Source organism: Bombina bombina, chromosome 3 (genome assembly GCF_027579735.1).
Source record: "Bombina bombina isolate aBomBom1 chromosome 3, aBomBom1.pri, whole genome shotgun sequence".
Classification (NCBI taxonomy): Eukaryota; Metazoa; Chordata; class Amphibia; order Anura; family Bombinatoridae; genus Bombina; species Bombina bombina.
Window position 1 is genome coordinate 647,294,577 of NC_069501.1, and position 27,158 is coordinate 647,321,734.

Below are 27,158 nucleotides of genomic sequence, written 5' to 3' on the forward strand. Positions count from 1 at the left end.
CTATATGCTCTGTAGATATATGAATAGGCAAGCGCTACAGAGTCACGTGAGTGTACCAAAATTTGTATTTAAAGCTACTAGCCCTACAGATAAAAGATGTTGTCTTGTTACAGCTGTAATTCACATCATGCTCTATTGTATATCGTGGATATTGTTAATTGCCATGTTTTCATTAATCATGTAATCTCTTATGGTGTCTTCTTTCACATAAGTCCTTTTTCTTGGATCACTAATCATTGCACTGTTATGCACTGTTATTATATTTTTCTCAAGTATGCCAATACTTTGACCTCTCAATAAAATCGATAAATATCAAAACAAAAAAAGGTGAAACTAATATTTCGAGATAGCACTCATTACCATGCTAAAGCACGATAGTTCAAGCTGTGATTTGTCATAATTGTGATGATTATGGCTTACAGCTCATGAAAGCTCCAAATCCACAATCTCACGATAATTAGAATATTGCGAAAAGGTGCAATATTCTAGGCTCAAGTGTCCCCACTCTAATCAGCTAATTAAGCCATAACACCTGCAAAGGGTTCCTGAGCCTTTAAATGGTCTCTCAGTCTGGTTCAGTAGAATCACAATCATGGGAAAGACTGTTGACCTGGACAGTTGTGCAGAAAACCATCATTGACACCCTCCATAAGGAGGGAAAGTCTCAAAAGGTAATTGGCAAAAGAAGTTGGATGTTTCCAAAGTGCTGTATCAACGCACATTAATAGAAAGTTATGTGGAAGGGAAAAGTGTGGAAGAAAAAGGTGCACAAGCAGCAGGGATGACCGGAGCCTGGAGAGGATTGTCAGGAAAAGGCCATTCAAAAGTGTTGGGGACTTTCACAAGAGCCACCACACACAGACGGATCCTGGACATGGGCTTCAAATGTCATATTCCTCTTGTCAAGCCACTCCTGAACAACCACACAACGTCAGAAGCGTCTTACCTGGGGCTAAATAAAAACAGACCTGGTCTGTTGCTCAGTGGTCCAAAGTCCTCTTTTCTGATGAGAGCAAATTTTGCATCTCATTTGGAAACCCAAGGACCCAGATTACTGGAGGAAGAATGGAGAGGCACACACTGCAAGATGCTTGCAAGGAGAAAGGCGTGCAACTGCAGTACACTAAGATTAGGGAGTTACTATTAATAAAAGGAACAATGTGTTGTCCTGAGCTTGATTGCTTATGCATGAACTAACTAGGAAAAATTGTCAACATAGAAGTTGGGCAAAAGTATGCATCTACATAGCACTTCACTCTCTTTAATTATTTAAAGTAACATTAAAATCGAAGGATGTGGGGAAGTGGTGTGTTTAAAATTTAACCTTTATTGGTTTTATTAAAATTGCAAAACAAACACAACAAAACATTTAAAAGACACAATAAAATTTAGACCTGTAGAACTAAGACTCTGCTACCAGGTTTGGATAGATTATGTACGGTATTCCAATTAGTGGATTGGTTGGATAGTGAGGTTGCCAAGACTAATCAATATTGGTGTTATATCCACATATATATATCCCTGGTAGAGCACACTATTTGCATATATGGTTAGTATGGGCCTTCTGTGGATGAAATTTATACGTAATCGTGCATCAGATACTACTGTATCAAATTCAGATATAGGATACTGGGATATTAATCTATAAATATAGATGTACTAATGTGCGAATACTTCAGGACGTGCTGTCGGTAGTATGGGGGAGTAAGAGATAATTGTTGTACTAGCTCTGTAGTATACTAGAAAATAATTGCAGTCTCCTGTGTGTTCTCTGTCAGAGGCTCATGTAGAATGCTGGATAGCTAACCAAGCCAAGTGGTACTGATATGGGTTAATTGAAGTTTCACTATTATTTCAGAAAGGTTATATAATCCTTCAGTGTTTTTAACCCCACTTCTAATTGGTCGCAAGTCTTTTGTCAGTGGCTCATAGTATTATTGGAATAATCTATGATGTCAGTGATTGATGTAAAAACACTAAGGAATAGCTTAGTAAAAAAACCACAAGGATTTGTATATATTTATTGAGGTATGTACCAGAGTTTCCTTCAATATACATACACATGTGGATAGAAATAATTGTGTGTTGGGTTGAATGACGTTTGATTTTTTCTTGAAGTTCAGATATTTGAACTCATTTAACTGAAATGCGTTATTAATTTATTGCCACAGTATTTATTCAGTCCTTAATAGATCCTCACATAAGGCAGGTATTGTACTCCTGTCTTTGGTGAATACCAGGTTGACAAAATAATATCCAACTATAGTGATAGAATTGTGTACATTTAATTTATTTATTATCTGTTTTATTTTCACAGGATTATAGAATATACAATGTACTTTCCACAATAGATATCTCTTTGTGTGTGATTGAATAGAGTGGTACTTAAATAATAGGAGGAAAGTAATGTATGCAATGTTAATTTATGGTACTAGGTAACCTGCATTAATTTGCGCAGTGCCTGATTACATGTACACTGCTGTAGTTAATCTCCTGAATTGTAACGATCCAGTGTCCCAAATAAATGGGTATAATCGCAGAAGGGCTTGATCAGATGTTGCAGGCAAAGTTAGTAAATTATAATAACCTGCGTTTATTTGAAATCAGCTAAAAATTACCAGTAAAGTGTGCCCCTTAACTGCTGAGATTAAATATGGTAATAACAATTAGAGGAATTGTACAATATATTGTTTATTAAACAGAGTTAGACGTGTTACACTAGGTCCCCAGAAATAGGTCAGCTAATATATGCTGTTTTTCACCACAGATGAATAATTGGTACATAGTTTACTGTGCTTGATATTCTATATATTGTATACAGTTGCTAGGTTTCCAACCTTCCAACTTTCAAGTAACATATAGTTTAGTCAATTATAAAGTCTTAGCCTCAGTGATAAATCACTGTACAATGTATCCACTTTATAATGGAGTTAGCGTATTGCACTATTGCACGAACGTCAAACTAGGTTATACTGTTTAATATACGGAAGATATTTCAAATAATGCTGCTGGTTTTATATCTCTTGCAAATTCTACAGTTTACCAGGTAGACTAGAGGTTTTCTTATATATATATATATGTCGCTAGGATTGTAACTGAATTAGTAAAGGTAGCAGATAGTTCTAATATATCTAAAGTATTAAGCTAGGTAAAGGCATTAGCGTGGTCTAAATTTTTTTGACCATAGTTATAAAACTGTTGAGTGTTGAGAGGCATTCAATCACCCTCCCCTGACATGTTTCGCCAGCATAGTCGCGGCTTTTTCGAAAAAGCCGCCACTATGCCGCCAACAATGCCGGCGAAACATGAATGCCTCTCAACACTCAAACAGTTTTTAACTTTGCAAAAAAATTTAGACCACGCTAATGCCTTACCTAGCTTAATACTTTAATATATTAGAACTATCTGCTACCTTACTAATTCAGTTACAATCCTAGCGACTATAAATAATTATATATAAAACATCTAGTCTACCTGGTAAACTGTAGAAATTGCAAGAGATAGAAAACCAGCAGCATTATTTGAAATATCTACCGTTTATTAAACAGTATAACCTAGTTGACGTTCGTCTGGGACTTAGTGCAATACGCTAACTCCATTATAAAGTAGATACATTGTACAGTGATTTATAACTGAGGCTAAGACTTTATAATTGACTAAACTAATGTTACTTTATCCACTAAGTTGGAATCCTAGCAACTGTATACAAATATATAGAATATCAAGCACAGTAATACTATGTACAATTATTCATCTGTGGTGAAAAACAGCATATTTTAGCTGACCTATTTCTGGGACCTAGCTGTAACACGCTAACTCTGTTTTAATAAACAATATATTGTACAATTCCTCTAATTGTTATTACCATATTTAATCCTCAGCAGTTAAGGGCAGCACTTTACTGGTAATATTTAGCTGATTTCAAACAAACCGCAGGTTATTATAACTTTACTAACTCTTGCCTGCAACATCTGATCATGCCCTTCTGCGATTATACCCATTTAGAAGGACACTGATCGTTACAATTCAGGAGATTAAACTACAGCAGATGTACATATAATCAGCATTGCCTGCAAATTAATGCAGGTTACCTAGTACCGTAAATTACGTTGCATACAGTACTTTCCTCCTATTATTAAGTACCACTCTATTCCAATCACACAACAAAGAGATATCTATTGTGGAATACATTGTATATTCTACTAATCCTGTGAAAATTAAACAGGATATAAATACATTAAGTGTACACAATTTCTATCACTATAGTTGGATACTTATTTTTGTCAACCTGGTATTCACCAAAGACAGAGTACAATACCTGTCTTATTGTGAGGATCTATAAGACTGAATAAATACTGTGCAATAACTTAATAAAACATTTCAGTTAATGAGTTCAAATATCCTGAACTTCAAGAAAAAATCAAATGTCATTCAACCTAAAACACAATTATTTCTATCCACATGTGTATGTATAAGAGAATACTCTTGGTACATACTCAATAAACCTGTATACAAATCCTTGTGGTTTTTTTACTTAGCTATTCCTTAGTGTTTTTATATCAATCACTCGACATCATAGATTATTCCAATAATACTACTGAGCCACTGACAAAAGACGTGGCGACCAATTTAGAAGTGGGTTATAAACACTGAAGGATTCTTATAACCTTTCTGAAATACATAGTGAAACTTCAATTAACCCATATCAGTACCACTCTGTGCTTGGTTAGCTATCAGCAATTTCTAACATGAGCCTCTGACAAGAAACACAGGACTGCAATTATTTTCTAGTATATACAGAGCTAGTACAACCATTATCTCTTACTCCCCCATACTACCGACAGCACGTCCTGAATAATCGCACATTAGTACATCTATATTTATAGATTAATATCCCAGTATTCTATATCTGAATTTGATACAGTAGTATCTGATGCACGATTACGTTATAAATTTCATCCACAGAAGGCCCATATCTAACCATATATGCAAATAGTGTGCTCTACCCAGGGATATATATATGTGGATATAACAACCAATAATTGATTAGTCTTGGCAACCTCCTATCCAACCAATCCACTAATTGGAATACCGTACATAATCTATCCAAACCTGGTGAGCAGAGTCTTAGTTCTACAGGTCTAAATTTTATTGTGTCTTTAAATGTTTTGTTGTGTTTGCTTATGCAATTTTAATAAAACCAATAAAGGTTAATATTTAAACACACCACTTCACACATCCTTCGATTTTGATGCTTACTTTAAATAATTAAAGGGAGAGTGAAGTGCTATATAGATGCATACTTTTGCCCAACTTCTATGTTGACAATTTTTCCTAACTGCAAGATGCTTGAAGTCCAGTGTGAAGTTTCCACAGTCTGTGTTGATTTTGGGAGCCATGTCATCTGCTGGTGTTGGTCCACTGTGCTTCATTAAGTCCAGGGTCAACGCAGCCGTCTACCAGGAGATTTTGCGAGCACTTCATGCTTCCAGCCACAGACAAGCTCTATGGGGATGCTGACTTCATTTTCCAGCAGGACTTGGCACCTGCCCACACTGCCAAAAGCACCAAAACCTGGTTCAATGACCGTGGGATTACTGTGCTCTGACTTGGCCAGCAAACTCGCCTGACCTGAACCCCATTAGAAAATCTATAGGGTATTGCCAAGAGAAAGATGAGCAGACATGAGACTGAACAATGCAGAAGAGCTGAAGGCCGCTATTGAAGCATCCTGGTCTTCCATAACACCTCAGCAGTGCCACAGGCTGATAGCTTCCATGCACGCCACATCGAGGCAGTAATTGCCCTGTAAAATGGGCCCCCAAACCAAGTACTGAGTACATACAGTATGCATGCTTATACTTTTCAGAGGTCCGACTATTGTTCTACAGGTATGTACAATCCCTTGTTTTATTGATTGCATATAATATTCTAATTTTCTGAGATTGTGGATTTGGGTTTTCATCAGCTGTAAGCCAATAATCATCACAATTATGACAAATCACGGCTTGAAACTACTCTTGCTTTGCATGTAATGAGTCTACCTCATATATTAGTTTCACCTTTTAAGTTGCACTTAGTGAAATAAATTAACTTTTGCAAGATATTCTAGTTTTTCGAGTTTCACCTGTATAACAGTGCTAAAAACATGAGTGCAAACTTGAGATCTGAAGTTAAGTGGCTAGAATAAAAGTATAACAAAAATCATATAAAACAAAGTATTACACTTCTATATGTGAAGAGGAGATCTATAATGGAAATAAGAAGGCACCAAACATGCTAAGGTAGCAGGCAGATTAAATACTTGCAAACAGAGCGGGCACCACGATGTGCCTAGTAACACAGACCGGGACCTCAACTGTCACCCGGAAGACCAAACAATGGCGTACAGCATGAATCGTCTGGCCAATCACGGTCCGTTAGGCACACACACCTTTCTTCCCAGCTTCCGAAGGAGTTTGAATAGCAACAGTGTAGACAAAATGAGTGTCCCATACACTACAAACACCGGGAATTGCTGGTTAGAATGGAAGGGTAAAAAAGGAGACCCACTCACAACGAAGGTACTATAAAAACAATTTTATTAAAATGTTCTTAAAATCAGCAACGCGTTTCTCGGCTACACAGAGCCGTTTCATCAGGCTGTAATACATAGTTTGACAATCCCGCTGCTTATGTACCTCTTCTAACCAATCACACTCAATTTTTACTTGACACACCTTTCAGGGGGAGGATATTGTAATCGAAGTAAATGCTTATGTTTTAAACAATATCGTAGCAGTTACTGTCATAGCTTATGTTTGATCATTGACATTTATATAATCACCGCTTTCAGCCACTATCCACTACCCAAATATATTCTTTATTTCATTATATTATGGACTCCCCTCTAATACGTAATTATTAACTTATATTCTATTCTATATTGTTTCTTTCATTATGGACTCTATTGCCAAATTACCAATATTGTTTTTAGTTAGCCTTTTCTTAGGTTCAGGTGGATATTTAAATTAATACATATACCCAATAAAATCAATTCATCTACAATACATCAAAATCCGTTATTTATATCCTAAGCCAAATTATTGTTTTAAACATCCACATATGATTCACACGCTCTACCATGACAACATAACACATTTCATTATTTGCACAATTCAATACAATTCAAAACCTATATATTTCATAAGTGTCCTCAAATGACTAAATGTGTTTTTTTTTTAAATATTGATATGAAAACTAGCTTTCAAAAATGCACATACTATATCGTTTTCAATATAGTTTCACAGTTCACTTGTGTGATATATATTTGTCAGTAATTTATTATAGAACCTATATATCTTTTTTAAAAATTCCTAAACAGGATCCATTAAATTCTTATTGGTAGGTGTTGAGCTTAATTTAGCTATGATCTTTATAAACAGACAACAGATGTTATTATATTGTATCTCCAACCCAATTATAAGCTATGTGACATCCAAAAAGTATTAGTCACCTATCGATTATTAGGCCCTATATGATATATAATTATTTTGTTTTGTTTGTTTGCTTTATTAGTTATATTAGTTTATTTAAAGGCTGCAAAGATCAATATTCATATTAAGACCTAGTGGATGTAAAGTTTGCAAACTGTATATCCAAAAGGTCTCTCTCTGCCTTAATCTGAAAAACGGTTGTAGAAATCTGATTTAGGGATATACAGTATTATATTGGGGTAATTTTTAAACAGCATGGGTTTCCATCATGTTTTACATTACAATGTCTAGATACACTATGTAGTTTATAATTCTTTTTAATATTTCGGAAATGTTCTGACCATCTCACGCTTAGGCGTCTGCAGGTACGTCCTATATATTGATATCCACAGACACAGGTTAGCATATATATTATGTAATTAGATGCACATGTCATTCGACTACTCATTCTATATGTTTTTAAAGGTGACGTTAGATTGAAATGTATAAACATTATTGGTTATATGATCACACATCTTACATTTCTTGTTGTTACATTTGAAACTACCTTTTCTTCGTGTTTCACTAATAGTGTTTTTATCTCCAAGATGATTCAAACTCTCTCTATTAGTTTTATTTTGCGTAAGATGAACCTTATTCTTAACTATTTTGCAGGGGTGCTAAGATCCTTTTTAAATTTGGTGCCTTTGTAGGTTTTGTATCCTAATAATTTGGCCTAATATGAGATCCTTCATAGAATTTTCCAATGTTTGTTGATACTCTTTTTGATCATGTCATAATTACAGTTATATTCTGTAATAAACATGACTTGATTCTTTCGACTCTCCTGAGATGGATTAGTGTTTTTAAAGAAAGATAAGTTTCTATCATAATTTTTGGCTCTCTCATACCCCCTGTTAATAATATGTCCTGGATACCTTTTTTCTCTAAATCTTTTCTTAAGGATTTTGCTCTGAAACTCATAATCTATTAAACTACTACAGTTTCTACGGACACGCTTAAATTGTCCATAGGGCACATTGGTCTTCCATGGGAGATGATGATTGCTCCTATAATCAAGGTATTCCTTATGACAATTTTGAGAGGGGCCTGGAACCTATCTCCCTCACTTCCCATTGACTTACATTATAAACTGGGTTTCAATTTACAACGGTTTCAATTTACAACCATTCCTTCTGGAACCTAACCCTGGGGTAAACTGAGGGCTACCTGTATATCCCTAAATCAGATTTCTACAACCGTTTTTTCAGATTAAGGCAAAGAGAGACCTTTTGGATATACAGGTTGCAAACTTTACATCCACTAAGTCTTAATATGAATATTGATCTTGCAGCCTTTAAATAAACTAATATAACTAATAAAGCAAACAAACAAATGAAATAATTATATATCATATAGGGCCTAATAATCGATAGGTGACTAATACTTTTTGGGATGTCATATAGCTATAATTGGGTATGAGATACAATATAATAACATCTGTTGTCTGTTTATAAAGATCATAGCTAAATTAAGCTCAACACCTACCAATAAGAATTTAATGGGATCCTCGTTTAGGAATTTTAAAAAAAGATATATAGGTTCTATACTAAATTACTGACAAATATATATCACATAATGTGAACAGTGAAACGACTTGCTTAAAATGGGTACTGGTGATAATTCTGTTATTATCAAAACGTAAAAATAGATCCAAAAATACCCACAACACTACTATCTATTGTGCTAGTGAATTTCAAACCTCTGTTGTTATTATTGAGGTGTTTGACAAAATTTTTAGCTGATGGTTTGTCACCTTTCCAGACGATAATCAAGTCATCTATGAAACGGCCATAGTATACCAGGTTTGCCCTGGTATACTATGGCGAACCTGGTATACTATGGCCGTTTCATAGATGACTTGATTATCGTCTGGAAAGGTGACAAACCATCAGCTGAAAATTTTGTCAAACACCTCAATAATAACAGAGGTTTGAAATTCACTAGCACAATAGATAGTAGTGTGTGGTATTTTTTGGATCTATTTTTACGTTTTGATAATAAACAGAATTATCACCAGTACCCATTTTAAGCAAGTCGACTGTAATAGTTACCTTGATTATAGGAGCAATCATCATCTCCCATGGAAGACCAATGTGCCCTATGGGCAATTTAAGGCGTGTCCATAGAAACTGTAGTAGCTTAATAGATTCCAGAGCAAAATCCTTAAGAAAAGATTTAGAGAAAAAAAGGTATCCAGAACATATTATTAACAGTGGTATGAGAGAGCCAAAAATGATGATAGAAACTTATATTTCTTTAAAACCCTAATCCATCTCAGGAGAGTCGAAAGAATCAAGTCATGTTTATTACAGAATATAACTGTAATCATGACATGATCAAAAAGAGTATCAACAAACATTGGAAAATTCTTATGAAGGATCCCATATTAGTCCAATTATTAGATACAAAACCTACAGTTGTTTTAAAAAGGCACCAAATTTAAAAAGGATCTTAGCACCCAGCAAAATAGTTAAGAATAAGGTTCATCTACGCAAAATAAACTAATAAGAGAGAGTTTGAATCATCTTGGAAATAAAAACACTATTAGTGAACCAACTAAGAAAAGGTAGTTTCAAATGTAACAACAAGAAATGTAAGATGTGTGATCATATAACCAATGATGTTAATACCTTTCAATCTAACGTCACCTTTAAAAAATATAGAATGAGTAGTCGAATGACATGTGCATCTAATTACATTAATATATTGCTAACCTGTGTCTGTGGATATCAATATATAGGACGTACCTGCAGACGCCTAAGCGTGAGATCGTCAGAACATTTCCGAAATATTAAAAAGAATTACAGGGAGTGCAGAATTATTAGGCAAGTTGTATTTTTGAGGATTAATTTTATTATTGAACAACAACCATGTTCTCAATGAACCCAAAAAACTCATTAATATCAAAGCTGAATATTTTTGGAAGTAGTTTTTAGTTTGTTTTTAGTTTTAGCTATTTTAAGGGGATATCTGTGTGTGCAGGTGACTATTACGGTGCATAATTATTAGGCAAATTAACAAAGAACAAATATATACCCATTTCAATTATTTATTTTTTACCAGTGAAACCAATATAACATCTCAACATTCACAATATACATTTCTGACATTCAAAAACAAACAAAAACAAATCAGTGACCAATATAGCCCACCTTTCTTTGCAAGGACACTCAAAAGCCTGCCATCCATGGATTCTGTCAGTGTTTTGATCTGTTCACCATCAACATTGCGTGCAGCAGCAACCACAGCCTCCCAGACACTGTTCAGAGAGGTGTACTGTTTTCCCTCCTTGTAAATCTCACATTTGATGATGGACCACAGGTTCTCAATGGGGTTCAGATCAGGTGAACAAGGAGGCCATGTCATTAGATTTTCTTCTTTTATACCCTTTCTTGCCAGCCACGCTATGGAGTACTTGGACGCGTGTGAAGGAGCATTGTCCTGCATGAAAATCATGTTTTTCTTGAAGGATGCAGACTTCTTCCTGTACCACTGCATTGAAGAAGGTGTCTTCCAGAAACTGGCAGTAGGACTGGGAGTTGAGCTTGACTCCATTCTCAACCCGAAAAGGCCCCACAAGCTCATCTTTGATGATACCCAGCCCAAACCAGTACTCCACCTCCACCTTGCTGGCGTCTGAGTCGGACTGGAGCTCTCTGCCCCTTTACCAATCCAGCCACGGGCCCATCCATCTGGCCCATCAAGACTCACTCTCATTTCATCAGTCCATAAAACCTTAGAAAAATCAGTCTTGAGATATTTCTTGGCCCAGTCTTGACCGTTTCAGCTTGTGTGTCTTGTTCAGTGGTGGTCGTCTTTCAAACTTTCTTACCTTGGCCATGTCTCTGAGTATTGCACACCTTGTGCTTTTGGGCACTCCAGTGATGTTGCAGCTCTGAAATATGGCCAAACTGGTGGCAAGTGGCATCTTGGCAGCTGCACGCTTGACTTTTCTCAGTTCATGGGCAGTTATTTTGCGCCTTGGTTTTTCCACACGCTTCTTGCGGACCCTGTTGACTATTTTTGAATGAAACGCTTGATTGTTCGATGATCACGCTTCAGAAGCTTTGCAATTTTAAGAGTGCTGCATCCCTCTGCAAGATATCTCACTATTTTTGACTTTTCTGAGCCTGTCAAGTCCTTCTTTTGACCTCATTTTGCCAAAGGAAAGGAAGTTGCCTAATAATTATGCACACCTGATATAGGGTGTTGATGTCATTTAGACCACATCCCCTTCTCATTACAGAGATGCACATCACCTAATATGCTTAATTGGTAGTAGGCTTTCGAGCCATATACAGCTTGGAGTAAGACAACATGCATAAAGAGGATGATGTGGTCAAAATACTCATTTGCCTAATAATTCTGCACTCCCTGTATAAACTACACAGTGTATCTAGACATTGTAATGTAAAACATGATGGGAACCCATGCTGTTTAAAAATTACCCCAATGAATATATCCCTAAATCAGATTTCTACAACCGTTTTTTCAGATTAGGCAGAGAGAGACCTTTGATATACAGGTTGCAAACTTTACATCCACTAGGTCTTAATATGAATATTGATCTTGCAGCCTTTTAAATAAACTAATATAAACTAATAAAGCAAACAAACAAAACAAAATAATTATATATCATATAGGGCCTAATAATCGATAGGTGACTAAATACCTTTTTGGGATGTCACATAGCTATAATTGGGTATGAGATACAATATAATAACATCTGTTGTCTGTTTCTAAAGATCATAGCTAGTTTAAGCTTATCATCTACCATTAAGAATTTAATAGATCCCTTCTAGGAATTCTTTAGAAAAATATATAGGTTCTACAATAAATCACTGGCAAATATATATCACATAAGTGAACTGTAAAATTATATATTGAAAATGATATAGTATATACATTTTTGAAAGTTTGTTTTCATATCGATATCATAAAAACCATATTTAGCCATCTTGAGGATACATATGAAATATATAGGTTTGGAATTTCATTTATTTTTGCAAATAATGAAATGTGATATGATGTCATGGTTAGGAGCGTGTGAATCATATGTGGATGTTTAAACAAGAATTTTGGCTTAGGATATAAATACCGGATTTTGATGTATTGTAGATGAATTGATTTTATTGGGTATATGTATTAATTTAAATATCCATCTGAACCTAAGAAAAGGCTAACTAAAAACAATATAGGTAATTTGGCAATAGAGTCAATAATGAAAGAAAATGTATAGAATAGAATATAAGTTATTAATTACGGTATTAGAGGGGAGCCCATAATTAAATGAGGTTAAGAATATATTTGGATAGTGGATAGTGGCTGAAAGCGGTGATATATAATGTCAATGATCAAACATAAGCTATGACATTAACTGCTACAATATTGTTTAAAACATAAGCATTTACTTCGATTACTATATCTCCCCCCTGAAAGGTGTGTCAAGTAAAAAATTGATGTGATTGGTTAGAAGAGGTACATAAGCAGCGGGATTGTCAAACTATGTATTACAGCCTGATGAAACGGGGTCTGTGCAGCCGAGAAACGCGTTGCTGATTTTAAGGGCATTTTAATAAAATTGTTTTTATAGTAACCTGTTGGAGTGGGTCTCCTTTTTACCCTCCTATTCTAACCCAGCAATTCCCGGTGTTTGTAGCGTATGGACCACTCGTTTTGGTCTACACTGTTGCTATGTAAACTCCTTCGGAAGCTGGGAAGAAAGGTGTGTGTGCCTAACGGACCGTGATTGGCCAGACGATTCACGTGACTGTTGGAGGCTTGCTGTACGCCATTGTTTGTCTTCCCTAGCGACAGCTGAGGTCCAGGTCTGTGTTACTAGGCACATTGTGGTGCCGCTCTGTTTGTAAGTATTCCATCTGCCTGCTACCTTAGCGTGTGCCGATCAGTGACGATATCACCCTATGTTTGGCGCCTTCTTATTTCCATTATAGATCTCCTCTTCGCATTTGCAACCATCAGAAGAGCTGCCAGTACTTCAGACTTTTTCTCCATCCATTTCTCCTTCCGTGAGCGCACCTCTTCAGGGAGTTTAAAGCCCCTGATATACTTCTATATGTACATATTAAATGGTAAATATAAGTTTTAAAGGGATAGGGGTATATAACAAGGTGTCAGACTTGGAAAGGCTGAAAAGTACATGTGTGTATATATATATACATATATGTATATATATATATACTGTATGTGTCATATGTATGCGCAAGCAATACATACCTATATAAACATATACATACAGATATATATATAGTATATATATATATATGCACATAGCTGCTCAGAAGAAGGGGATCTAGGTCCCCCTAAATGTCCCCAATAAAGCTTTACTCTTGCTAATAAAAGCTCAGATGAGTGTGGATTCTTTGACAGGCATATACCTATTTCTTTTTTCCTAACACACTTTAGCTTTAGAACACTTGGCTTAGTGCACCTCTGGGTTAGCAGTGAGCTATAGCCAAAACAGCTTTTTGTAATGGATCCCATAGAAGCCTATGGTGAGAGGGACTTTAGCACGGCCACACTATCCGACTTCCAGATGTTAGCATGCCTGGGGCCTTTAGCTCGAGCACAAACCTTTCACTCTAAGCGCAAGAATACGATCGCTATTGATTTAACATGAGCGGTATTAGTGCTCAATACATGTAATATTTTTGCTCTCCACTTGTAATCTAGGCCCATGTTGGAAATGTAATTCTTTAATTCAAATGTCCCTTTACACATCACCCCAATGATGAGAAAATATAAATATTATCAGTTAAAGCAGAATTACCTACTTGTCATTGTAAAAACTGCAGCAATTTGAGGCCTTAATCCAAACATTAGGCTGACATTCAAAGTAGTGTATGAAGCTGTAAGATAAAGAAATGCAAAATTCAAAAACTGGAAATAGTTATTTAAAAAAAAAAAAAAAACAGGATAACAAAATACCAGAATAAATTGATCTGGCTGTCTCTTTTTAATCTCCTATTTTTCAGAATTTGTAGGTTTGTCAAAATTAATATTTATTAATATTTTCTAATAATGGTTATTACTAATGAAAAAAGAAAAGAAAAACACAGAACCCGCTGCATTAATGAATGTGATATTAGATATATGCATTTCACAGAATTGCATTCATCAAATAGTTTTATAAAACAAAATGGAGCCAAAACTTAAAGACATTTGGAAGTGGAATAGAAATTGAGTGGCTTTGAGAGAATGTAAACATTTTAAGAATGTAATGAAAAGAAATTGTAGATACTGGTATTATCCAAAAGGGTCAAGCCCCTACAAAACAAAGTGTGGGGAACTCACCAAGATGTCCACCTCCCCTCACAATTAATATTATTTTATATAATATATACACACCCACTGTATTTATATTGTGTATATAATCTATACACTTTGGTATATGAAAGCAAATTAAAACCAATAAAGGGCTGAATGGTTGCCTGAGAATCCTCCTTTGCCATTAGAGTATCACCCACTTTTGGTGCAATAGTACAATTTCTGGTGAGGGGAGCTAAATAACCCCCAGTACAAGCCACACAGAAATGTAAAGCACCATGTGCTACACACAATGCACATTGATCACACAGCAGGATTGTTGAAAGGCTTGCATTTTAGAGTATTGTAGGAAGTAATACTGACCATTACTAGAGGATGCCACTATCCCTCTAACCAGGACTGTGCCTCCAGTTCCTCCCACCAGAGAAGCTGCAGTGTTTACTGAAGTATTTCTGTTGTCTGTCCAGAGGGAACTTCTGCCAAAAATAGTGCAGGAACTCGTTCCCATGCGTTCCCGCTCGACTTGACCCTTGTATTTATCATTGTCTTATCACCTACACTTTTCAAATTAAACATACCTGCTATAACAAAACTAAGTTTCACAAATTTCTTTGCTTGATGAGAATCTCCAGCACCTAAACAGTTCCCCACTTTAATCCCTGCAGCCGTGCCAACTGCACTCGAAAGCTGAAATTGAAAAATGGATAAATTGTTAAGAATGCACATATTATCACATGGTGTCCAAACTAAGGTCTTCAGTAATCAATGCATCATTTGTTCTTTTTAATTGAATTCACACTAATGCTCCACTTGTTCCAGTTTGTATAACACAAAAAGGGTATATCGCGGGATTTTTGCTTGTATTACAAATTAAAAGTAATTGCGATCGCTTGAGCGCAATTGAGATAAACGCTTGTCGGGATAGCGCGTCCTTAGCTCTGGTTAACTGTTTTGCAAAGCAAAAGAGTCACAAAACACATCAAAATACATGAAAAAGTACAGCTACATTTATAATAACATCATGTAATAAAAATTATTTAAAAAAAAATATTGCACAAAAAAGTTATAAGGGCTCAAATATATGAGGACTCGTGTGTAAGAAAAAAAAAGCAGGCAAAGGGCTCTAACACTGAGATGCATACATATACATGTCTAAATATGTACTGTATATACATATATATTATGTGTGTGTGTTTGTGTGTACATGTGTATGTATGTATTTATATGTGTATGTGTATAGACATATATAGAAGTGCAAAAAAGAAAGGAAAAGCAATGGCACTACTAGTTTTCTTTACTAATAAATACTATTGTAAAATAATTTAGTAGTATAATAGGTATTGATTAACAATAATTTTAAAGGAAGGAGGTGCTGTATACTGGGAATAGAATAAGCAAAAAACACCTGAGTGGTAAACACTGAGGAAGTGTATACTAAAGTTGCACTCTACAACACTATTTCACCACATCTAGTATAATATTGTGCAACATCAATATCAAAAAGATGGAAGGTTAAAACTTAACTTTTAAGATGTTTTAATAAAGTAAATTATACAAATTAAAAACACAATGTAGTGTGTTCCCTTAATATTGTGCTCTAATAATTATTTTCTAGTCATAGCTGAATAATTCAGGTATATGAGGAATATAGTTATTTGGTCATTTATGGGTTAATAAATACCATTATTTTTACCAACACTATGGTTAGGCAACTTTATTGTGCCTTCTAAAATTACAACATAAAGTATTATAGATATACTTTAGCTTTATAACTCTTGGCTTAGTACATCTTTGGGTTAGCGGTGAGCTATATCCAAAACAGCGTTTTAGTAATGGTTCCCAAAGAAGTCTAGGGGATAGGGGCTTAGCACACACTACCTGACTTCCAGATGTTAGCGTGCCTGGGGGCTTTAGCTCGAGCACAATCTAAGCGCAAGAATAGGACTGCTATTAGCTATTTAGATTTAACATGAGTGGTGTTAGTGCTCAATACATCTAATACTCCCACCAACTTTAGCCCCAAAATACTGCCTGGTGCAGTTATTTTATTAAAAAATAAAAATGCTACAATTTTTATTTTTTTAATAAAATACACTACACTATATTTTCGGGGCATTTGAGGCCCGATCTCTGGTTTTAATTTAATAAGCAATAATTGTGCTCGCAGTAGCAATAACCAGCCACTTGTAATGGCTGTTTATTTATCACGCGCCTGTAAATGGCAAATTAGCCCGTTTGTGGGTGTACGATAAATTAAAGCTTCACTTGTAATCTGGCCCTTAATGTGTTTTTCTCTTTCAATAAAAATAAATAAATACATACGTGGTATAGTCTTTTTAATTAACTTAAGTTGTGATGACATCACAATGGGATGGACTTATTAACCCTTTACATGTGGTATTATTTGTCATAAAGTATCAGCTTGAAGAAGGGGCCGGAGCTTCAAAATCTTTATTACTTGATTCTACAGCCTATCCATGGAATAAAGCATATGAAAATATATTTTTTGCCTGACAATCTTTTATATATAGTGGTGGACCATTTGAACAGAGGGCCCTGGTGCAAGATTTTTTTTTTTTTGCCCCCCTCCCCAAAAAAAAAGTAACTCAAAAATCAAAGTAATAGTAACAATTAATATATAATTAAGCAGAATAATATTCCATTGCTATTAACATTCCTGATTATTTTGTCCTTGTATTAATTTTGTTAATGCTATGTTTTAAATTAAAGGGACATGCCACCCACATTTTTTCTTTTATGATTTAGAAAGAGAATGCAATTTAAACATCTTTCTAATTTACTTATATTATCTAATTTGTTTTATTCTCTTGATATTCTTTGATGAAAAGCATATCTAGATATGCTCACTAGCTGCTGATTGGTTGCTGCACATAGAAGCCTCGTGTGATTGGCTCACCATGTGCATTGCTTTTTCTTCAACTAAGGATATCTAGAAAATTAAGCAAAATAAATAATGGAAGTAAATTGTAATGTTGTTTAAATTTCTATTCTCTATCTGAATCATGAAAGAAAGATTTTGGGTTTAGTGGCCCTTTAAAGACACGTTAAATAATTTGAGATGGTAATATAAAATGATAAATCACATATATAAAACAACTTTGCAATATACTTTAATTATTTTTTTAGTCCCCTTTTCCTGCAATTCCCTTCTTAAATTGTGAGCTTTTCAGTTCCTGTTAGAAATGGAAGTACAGACACTAATATATTACACACAGCCATTGGCTGCACATTCTAGTGACCTATTTATAACTGTCTCTAATTGGCCACAGAAGTGAAGGTAACCTAAGTTACAAAATGGCAGCTCCCATTGTTATATAGACACTAAAACTTTACACTTCTTTTGTCAATATTTAAACGGCTAATGAAACTTTTAAAAACATCTATATGCCCCGGCACCTGGGGAATTAGGCACTCACTCTGTTGTTATTATTATGGCTACAAGGCAGTGCAGACCAACAAGGAACTAAGATCCTATCCTTCTGCTGCCCTATCCAGAACACCAGCACTTACGACAATGCTAGAACTGGCTGAAAAAACTGCCTCTCTCAAGTGGGCTCGCTCTGGAGTGGGTTAAAAATATCGATTGTAAGATTCTTTAAACTACGGAGTAACAAAAATTATGCTTACACTCTTCTAGAACAAGATACATTCCTGCTGTAGATATTAATTATGCTCCGTTTTTTTTTTTGTTGTTTTTTTTTTTTTCTTATACATTGAAAATGTCTTGCTGGAATTTATCTTGGTAGCATCATTAAGTAACACTTAAGAAAGATGTTTTACTTGCATGCAGACAGTCAGTCTCCCTCCTACATATATCTGGAGATATAATTATGCAAAGACTTTCCAGAACTGGAAGCATTCATGCTTTAAACACTAAATATGTTTTGGTTCCAATGTTCTGTAAATGACTTGTTGTCTTGCTGGTTGATTTTTCTTGTGTGTATTACTATGTGGTGACACTTAAGGGACAGTTTTACTACTCGAAACAGACATGTAGCTAATTAAGTACTACTCCACGATAATTTCAGAACAAATGTATTTGTTTAATTACTACTATCTCCTGCACATTATATCAACTAGAGCAAGCTGCTCTGACCTGTTTGTTCTATAACAGATGGCTCCATTAGCACTGTAGATTACATGTCATTACTAAACACTCTAGAAGGGGTTCAAATTTGTTTGTTATACTAGGACATTTGTTGCTGCACTCAGGGTGCATTAACACTTAAAAATTATTTAACTCACTTATTTCGTGGTTAGTTTTATGGTCTGCCCAGCTTGAATTAGTTAACCTACCTACATCCCTCTAGCCATAGTTTTTATATACAACAGACACACTACACTTTGACTTTCCCCTCTGCACACTAGAATCTGTTGCTGCACTGCTAGCAGCCGAAGCAGTACAACTTGAAGAGATTTATTTGTGAGGGCTTATCTCTGGCATACCACAGACAGACGGAACACTCTGCTTTCAATCACTTGTAAGTTTAATTAACCTCTTGCTGTGCATTCCCCTTTCTATAGGTCAGCTACAGTTATTTATATGTCTGACTATTAAATCTTATGTGTGGAGTACAAATTCCCCTTAGAAACTATGTGCTGACATCTCTGGTAGAGTTTATTTAAAATGTAATACATACTTGTGTTTATTCACAGTTAGGGGCCTAGTTATCAAGCCGTCAACCTCAAATACGCTGGAATTCCGCAGCGTATTTGTGGCGAGGCTGATACGCCTTAGTTATCAAAGGCTAGATCCCGGCAAAAGTCGAATTTTGTGATGTAAACTTCGATCCGCCGGACTCAGTCCGACACAGATCGATTCTTACGTCACTCCAGATGTTCCGCACACAAGTGCGGCACAATCTCACTACTTTTGCTAGTTATCAAAAAACTAGCAGGTACGCTCGGCACTTTTACGGCCCAGCATACCTGGTTTTCAAACCGCCACCCCAGGAGGCGGCGGATCCCATAGGAATCAATGGGAGTCTGACCATAGCGAAAGTACAAGTTCGCTGCTGACAGACATCCCATTCATTCCTATGGGAGCTGTCTACACCTAACACCCTAACATGTACCCCGAGTCTAAACACCACTAATCTGTCCCCCCTACACCGCCGCAACTAAATAAAGTTATTACCCCCTAAACCGCCGCTCCCGGAGCCCACCGCAAGCTACTCTATACATATTAACCCCTAAACCGCCGCTCTTGGAGCCCACCGCAACTATAATAAATGTATTAACCCCTAAACCGCCGCTCCCTGAACCCGCCGCAACCTATATTAAATGTATTAACCCCTATCCTGCCCCCCCTAGACCGTCGCCACCTATAATAAATTTAATAACCCCTAATCTGCCCCCCCACACCGTCGCCATCTATAATAAATTTATTAACCCCTATCCTGCCCCCCACTACGCCACCGCCACTGTAATAAAATTATTAACCCCTAAACCTAAGTCTAACCCTAACCCTAACGCCCCCCCTAACTTAAATATTAATTAAATAAATCTAAATAAATTAACTCTTATTAACTAAATGAATCCTATTTAAAACTAAATACTTACCTTTAAAATAAACCCTAATATAGCTACAATATAAATAATAATTATATTCTAGCTATCTTAGGATTTATTTTTATTTTACAGGTACCTTTCAATTTATTTTAACTAGGTACAATAGCTATTAAATAGTTATTAACTGTTTAATAGCTATCTAGTAAAAATAAACTGAAATTTACCTCTTAAATAAATCCTAACCTAAGTTACAATTACACCTAACACTACACTATCATTAACTAAATTATTCCTATTTAAAACTAAATACTTACCTGTAAAATAAACCCTAAGATAGCTACAATATAATTAATAATTATATTGTAGCTATCTTAGGATTTATATTTATTTTACAGGTAACTTTGTATTTATTTTAGCTAGTTAGAATAGTTATTAAATAGTTATTAACTATTTAATAACTACCTAGCTAAAAGAAATACAAAATTGTAAACCTGTAAAATAAATCCTAACCTAAGTTACAATTAAACCTAATACTACACTATCATTAAATTAATTAAATAAACTACCTACAAATAACTACAATTAAATACAATTACATAAACTAAAGTACAAAAAATAAAAAAAGCTAAGTTACAAAAAATAAAAAAATAAGTTACAAACATGTTAAAAATATTACAACAATTTTAAGCTACTTACACCTAATCTAAGCCCCCTAATAAAATAACAAACCCCCCCAAAATAAAAAAAATGCCCTACCCTATTCTAAATTAAATAAAGTTCAAAGCTCTTTTACCTTACCAGCCCTTAAAAGGGCCATTTGTGGGGGCATGCCCCAAAGAAAACAGCTCTTTTGCCTGTAAAAGAAAAATACAACCCCCCCCAACATTAAAACCCACCACCCACATACCCCTAATCTAACCCAAACCCCCCTTACAAAAACCTAACACTAATCCCCTGAAGATCATCCTACCTTTAGTCGTCTTCACTCAGCCGAGCCACCGATGGAACCGAAGTGGACATCCGGAGTGGAAGAAGTTAATCCTCCAAGCGGCGCTGAAGAAATCTTCCATCCGATGAAGTCATCATCCAGGCGGCGCTGAAGAAAAGTCTTCGATCCGGCCGATGTCATCTTCAAAGAGGCGCTGAAGAGGTCTTCTATCCGGGCGAAGTCATCTTCCAAGCCGGGTCTTGAATCTTCCTTCCGCCGACGCGGAACCTCCTTCTTCACCGACGGACTACGACGAATGAAGGCTCCTTTAAGGGACGTCATCCAAGATGGCGTCCCCTCAATTCCGATTGGCTGATAGGATTCTATCAGCCAATCGGAATTAAGGTAGGAAAATTCTGATTGGCTGATGGAATGCGAGCTCAATCTATGGAACAGCTAATAGAATGCGAGCTCAATCTGATTGGCTGATTCCATCAGCCAATCAGATTTTTCCTACCTTAATTCCGATTGGCTGATAGAATCCTATCAGCCAATCGGAATTGAGGGGACGCCATCTTGGATGACGTCCTTAAAGGAGCCTTCATTCGTCGTAGTCCGTCGGTGAAGAAGGAGGTTCGTCGGCGGAAGGAAGATTCAAGACCCGGCTTGGAAGATGACTTCGCCCGGATAGAAGACCTCTTCAGCGCCTCTTTGAAGATGACATCGGCCGGATCGAAGACTTTTCTTCAGCGCCGCCTGGATGATGACTTCATCGGATGGAAGATTTCTTCAGCGCCGCTTGGAGGATTAACTTCTTCCGCTCCGGATGTCCACTTTGGTTCCATCGCTGCTCGGCTGAGTGAAGACAAGGTAGGATGATCTTCAGGGGATTAGTGTAAGGTTTTTGTAAGGGGGGTTTGGGTTAGATTAGGGGTATGTGGGTGGTGGATTTTAATGTTGGGGGGGTTGTATTTTTCTTTTACAGGCAAAAGAGCTGTTTTCTTTGGGGCATGCCCCCACAAATGGCCCTTTTAAGGGCTGGTAAGGTAAAAGAGCTTTGAACTTTATTTAATTTAGAATAGGGTAGGGCATTTTTTTTATTTTGGGGGGGTTTGTTATTTTATTAGGGGGCTTAGATTAGGTGTAAGTAGCTTAAAATTGTTGTAATATGTTTTTAAATGTTTGTAACTTATTTTTTTATTTTTTGTAACTTAGCTTTTTTATTTTTTGTACTTTAGTTAGTTTATGTAATTGTATTTAATTGTAGTTATTTGTAGGTAGTTTATTTAATTAATTTAATGATAGTGTAGTATTAGGTTTAATTGTAACTTAGGTTAGGATTTATTTTACAAGTAATTTTGTATTTCTTTTAGCTAGGTAGTTATTAAATAGTTAATAACTATTTAATAACTATTCTAACTTGCTAAAATAAATACAAAGTTACCTGTAAAATAAATATAAATCCTAAGATAGCTACAATATAATTATTAATTATATTGTAGCTATCTTAGTGTTTATTTTACAGGTAAGTATTTATTTTTAAATAGGAATAATTTATTAAAGTATAGTGTAGTGTTAGGTGTAATTGTAACTTAGGTTAGGATTTATTTTACAGGTAAATTTCAGTTTATTTTAGCTAGGTAAGCTATTAAATAGTTAATTACTATTTAATAGCTATTGTACCTAGTTAAAATAAATTGAAAGGTACCTGTAAAATAAAAATAAATCCTAAGATTGCTAGAATATAATTATTATTTATATTGTAGCTATATTAGGGTTTATTTTATAGGTAAGTATTTAGTTTTAAATAGGATTAACTTAGTTAATAAGAGAAATATTATTTAGATTTATTTAATTAATATTTAAGTTAGAGGGGCGTTAGGGTTAGGGTTAGACTTAGGTTTAGGGGTTAATAATTTTATTACAGTGGCGGCGGCGTAGTGGGGGGCAGGATAGGGGTTAATACATTTATTATAGGGGACGACGGTGTAGGGGAGGCAGATTAGGGGTTAATAAATTTATTATAGGTGACGACGGTGTAGGGGGGGCAGGATAGGGGTTAATAGGTTTAATATAGGTTGCGGCGGGTTCAGGGAGCGGCGGTTTAGGGGTTAAACTATTTATTTAGTTGCGGAGAGGTGCGGGATCAGCAGGATAGGGGTTAATAACTTTATAATAGAGGGCGACGGTGTAGGGGGGGCAGGATAGGGGTTACTAGGTATACTGTAGGTGGCAGCGGTGTCCGGGAGCGGCGGTTTAGGGGTTAATACATTTATAAGAGTTGCGGCGGGGTCTAGAAGTGGCGGTTTAGGGGTTAGTAACTTTATTGAGTTGCAGGGGGCTCCGGGGGCGCCGGTATAGGGATAGAACAGTGTAGTTTAGTGTGGGTGCTTAGTGACAGGCTAGCAATAAAGCTGGGAAAAAGCCGAAGAGCAGCGAGATCGGATGAGTGATAACTCTCACAGTCCGCTGCTCATCGCCCCGCGGCTTTTTGACAGCTTTATTTGATATTTTAGGCGTATTTTTTCAGGTCCGCGGCGGCGAAGGTAGGCGAGCTTAGGCGGGCGTATTGGGCCGGCGAAGCCAGAAAAGTAGACGGCTTGATAACTACCCCCCCCATGTTTGACTCCTTTGTGTTATAGCCTTGAATACCTATGTTAGATAGTTCTTCCTCCTAGCTGTACTATATCTTGTATGCTTACTGCACTGTTGTGCAGCTATATATATATACCACAGTTATCTTCAAGAAGATTGGTAAATTATTATACATTTGGATATCATTTTTTTGCTGTAGTTAGGTACATACCTTTTTATGAGAGTTAGTCTATTGATTTCATATAGGGATCTTGAGATAAACATTTTACCACCTTGTCCTTTTTATACTTAGTTCAGCAACATGCAACTCCACAAATGACATCACACTTTCTTTATATTTGCAATATAACATAATGATCTTGAATTTATAAAATGAATGCTATATAGTTATAATATAGTTGTATTAATGTGGATGTCCAGACCCTATAGGCTCTGATATGTTTATAATCTACGATTACATTAAAAAACATATGATACTATTAGCATGTTCCCGCTGAAAGTCTCATACTTTATAGCTGCTATACATAGTAGGTCTGAAACATTTTACACTGAATTATCATTATATAAGAATTTACACACTCCATTTCATAATATAGGACTTATAATCTATAAGATACTACTGTGTTGCATGTGACTGCTTTATATAATAGAGTTTTTTCAAGTTTTTGATAACCTATAACTTTATATTAATTATTCACACCTGCTCTATATTTATTTTGTGAGACAATAAACCTTTTCCCTATCAAAATAGGTTTACAGGCTATAGAGGTTTTACTTAGACTGCTCCCTTTAGCACTTAAGGCCTGATTAACCAATATCAATATGTTCTCTCTCCCTTCCAAAGAGTATTATCTCATATTGACCTTTATTCATATTTCCATTTAACTATATTAAGGTGACACAATGGGGCCTAGTTATCAAGCTGTCAACCTCAAATACGCTAGAATTCCGCAGCGTATTTGTGGCGAGGTTGATTCGCCTTAGTTATCAAGCCCTAGACACCGGCAAAAGTAGAATTTAGTGACGTAAGCTTCGATCCGCCGGACTAGCAGGTACACTCAGCACTTTTCCGGCCCAGCGTACCCTGGAGGCGGCGGATCCCTTAGGAATCAATGGGAGTCTGACCATAGCGAAAGTTCATGTTCGCTGCTGCCAGACATCCCATTGATTCCTATGGGAAACGTTTACACCTAACACCCTAACATGTACCCCGAGTCTAAACACCCCTAATCTGCCCCCCCTACACCGCCGCAACTAAATAAATGTATTACCCCCTAAACCGCCGCTCCCGGAGCCCACCGCCACTCTAATAAACTGATTAACCCCTAAACCGCCGCTCCCGGAGCCCACCACAAGCTATAATAAATATGTTAATCCCTAAACTGCCCCTCCCGTTCCCCGCCGCAACTATAATATATGTATTAACCCCTAAACCGCCGCCCCCAGACCCCGCCGCCACCTACATAATACCTATTAACCCCTATCCTGCCCCCCCTATACCGTCGCCACTGTAATAAAATTATTAACCCCTAAACCTAAGTCTAACCCTAACCCTAACACACCCCTAACTTAAATATTAATTAAATAAATCTAAATAATATTTCTCTTATTAAATAAATCAATCCTATTTAAAACTAAATACTTACCTTTAAAATAAACCCTAATATAGCTACAATATAAATAATAATTATATTGTAGCTATTTTAGGATTTATATTTATTTTAAAGGTAACTTTCAATTTATTTTAACTAGGTACAATAGCTATTAAATAGTTATTAACTATTTAATAGCTACCTAGCTAAAATAAAGAGAAATTTACCTGTAAAATAAAAACTAACCTGATCGGAACAGCCAATAGAATGCAAGCTCAATCTGATTGGCTGATTGGATCAGCCAATCGGATTGAACTTCAATCTGATTGGCTGATTCAATCAGCCAATCAGATTTTTCCTACCTTAATTCCGATTGGCTGATAGAATCCTATTAGCCCATTGGAATTTAAGGGATGCCATCTTGGATGACGTCCCTTTAAGGAATATCCATTCGTCGGTAGTCGTCGGGAAGAAGAGGATGGCTCCGCGTCGGCTCATCTGAAGATGGCTCCGCTCCGCTCCGGATGGATGAAGATTGAAGACGCCGCTTGGAAGATGACATCGCCCGGATGGAAGATTTCTTCAGCGCCGCCTGGATGATGACTTCATTGGATGGAAGATTTCTTCAGCGCCCCTTGGATGATGACTTCTGCCGCTCCGGATCTCCTCTTCGGTTCCATCGATGGTTGGATGGCTGAAGACGACTAAAGATAGGATGATCTTCAGGGGGGTAGTGTTAGGTTTTTTTAAAGTGGGTTTGGGTTAGATTAGGGGTATGTGGGTGGTGGGTTTTAATGTTGGGGGGGTTGTATTTTTCTTTTACAGGCAAAAGAGCTGAATTCTTTGGGGCATGCCCCGCAAAAGGCCCTTTTAAGGGCTGGTAAGGTAAAAGAGCTTTGAACTTTTTAATTTAGAATAGGGTAGGGATTTTTTTATTTTGGGGGGCTTTGTTATTTTATTAGGGGGCTTAGATTAGGTGTAAGTAGCTTAAAATTGTTGTAATATTTTTTAAATGTTTGTAACTTATTTTTTTTTATTTTTTGTAACTTCCCAGGGGGCTCATGTGCGGTTGTGATCATATGGAGGAGCCTCCACTGGGTGCAGATGAGATTGAGAGGATAGCAGCCAAAGATATATACATAGATATATATACCCTATATACACTATCAGAGACTAAGCTAAAGTATATAAGTACATTCAATGCTAATGGTTAATAAGATAGAATTCAGAATTGAAACTGTCAGGAACCTGAGTTTGTATTTTAAAAATCCAAAAGGCTTCTTGTCTGGCCAGGAGCTCATCCTTATCCCCCCCCCCCCCCCCGGGTGTTGATGGTTTCAATTGCCCTCCACTTGAAGCCTTTTACATCCCCCTTGTGTACCTCAATGAAGTGTCTTGATAAAGCAGAGCAGAATTTCTTGTTTTTTTATATAACCAAGGTGCTCTCGTATCCTGGTTCGTATGTCTCTAGTGGTCATGCCCACATATTGACAATGATGAAAGTCACATTGAATTAGGTACACGACATAAGATGTTGAGCATTTTACACATCTTTTGGTTTCAAAATTGTGATTAGTAACACATAAATAAAACTGTTTTCCCTCCACTATAAAATCACAGGCTTTACACCTACCCCCCCCCTCCCCAAACTAATGACAGAGGGCTGATCTTGGTAGGAGGGTGAGTTTTTAGCTCCCTACTCCGCTA

The 27,158-nt window shown here is 36.3% G+C and overlaps 1 protein-coding gene across 1 annotated transcript in view; it reads right to left on the minus strand.

Annotated features, from left to right (window-relative positions):
- Nucleotides 1–27,158, minus strand: part of LOC128652465 (multidrug and toxin extrusion protein 1-like) — a 191,073-nt gene that overhangs the window by 350 nt on the left and 163,565 nt on the right. The window contains exons 11-12 of the mRNA XM_053705403.1: nucleotides 15,383–15,491; nucleotides 14,312–14,386 (exon numbers count right to left, since the gene is read on the minus strand). Coding sequence (XP_053561378.1) covers nucleotides 14,312–14,386; nucleotides 15,383–15,491 — 184 coding nt within the window. The remainder of the gene's footprint in view (nucleotides 1–14,311; nucleotides 14,387–15,382; nucleotides 15,492–27,158) is intronic.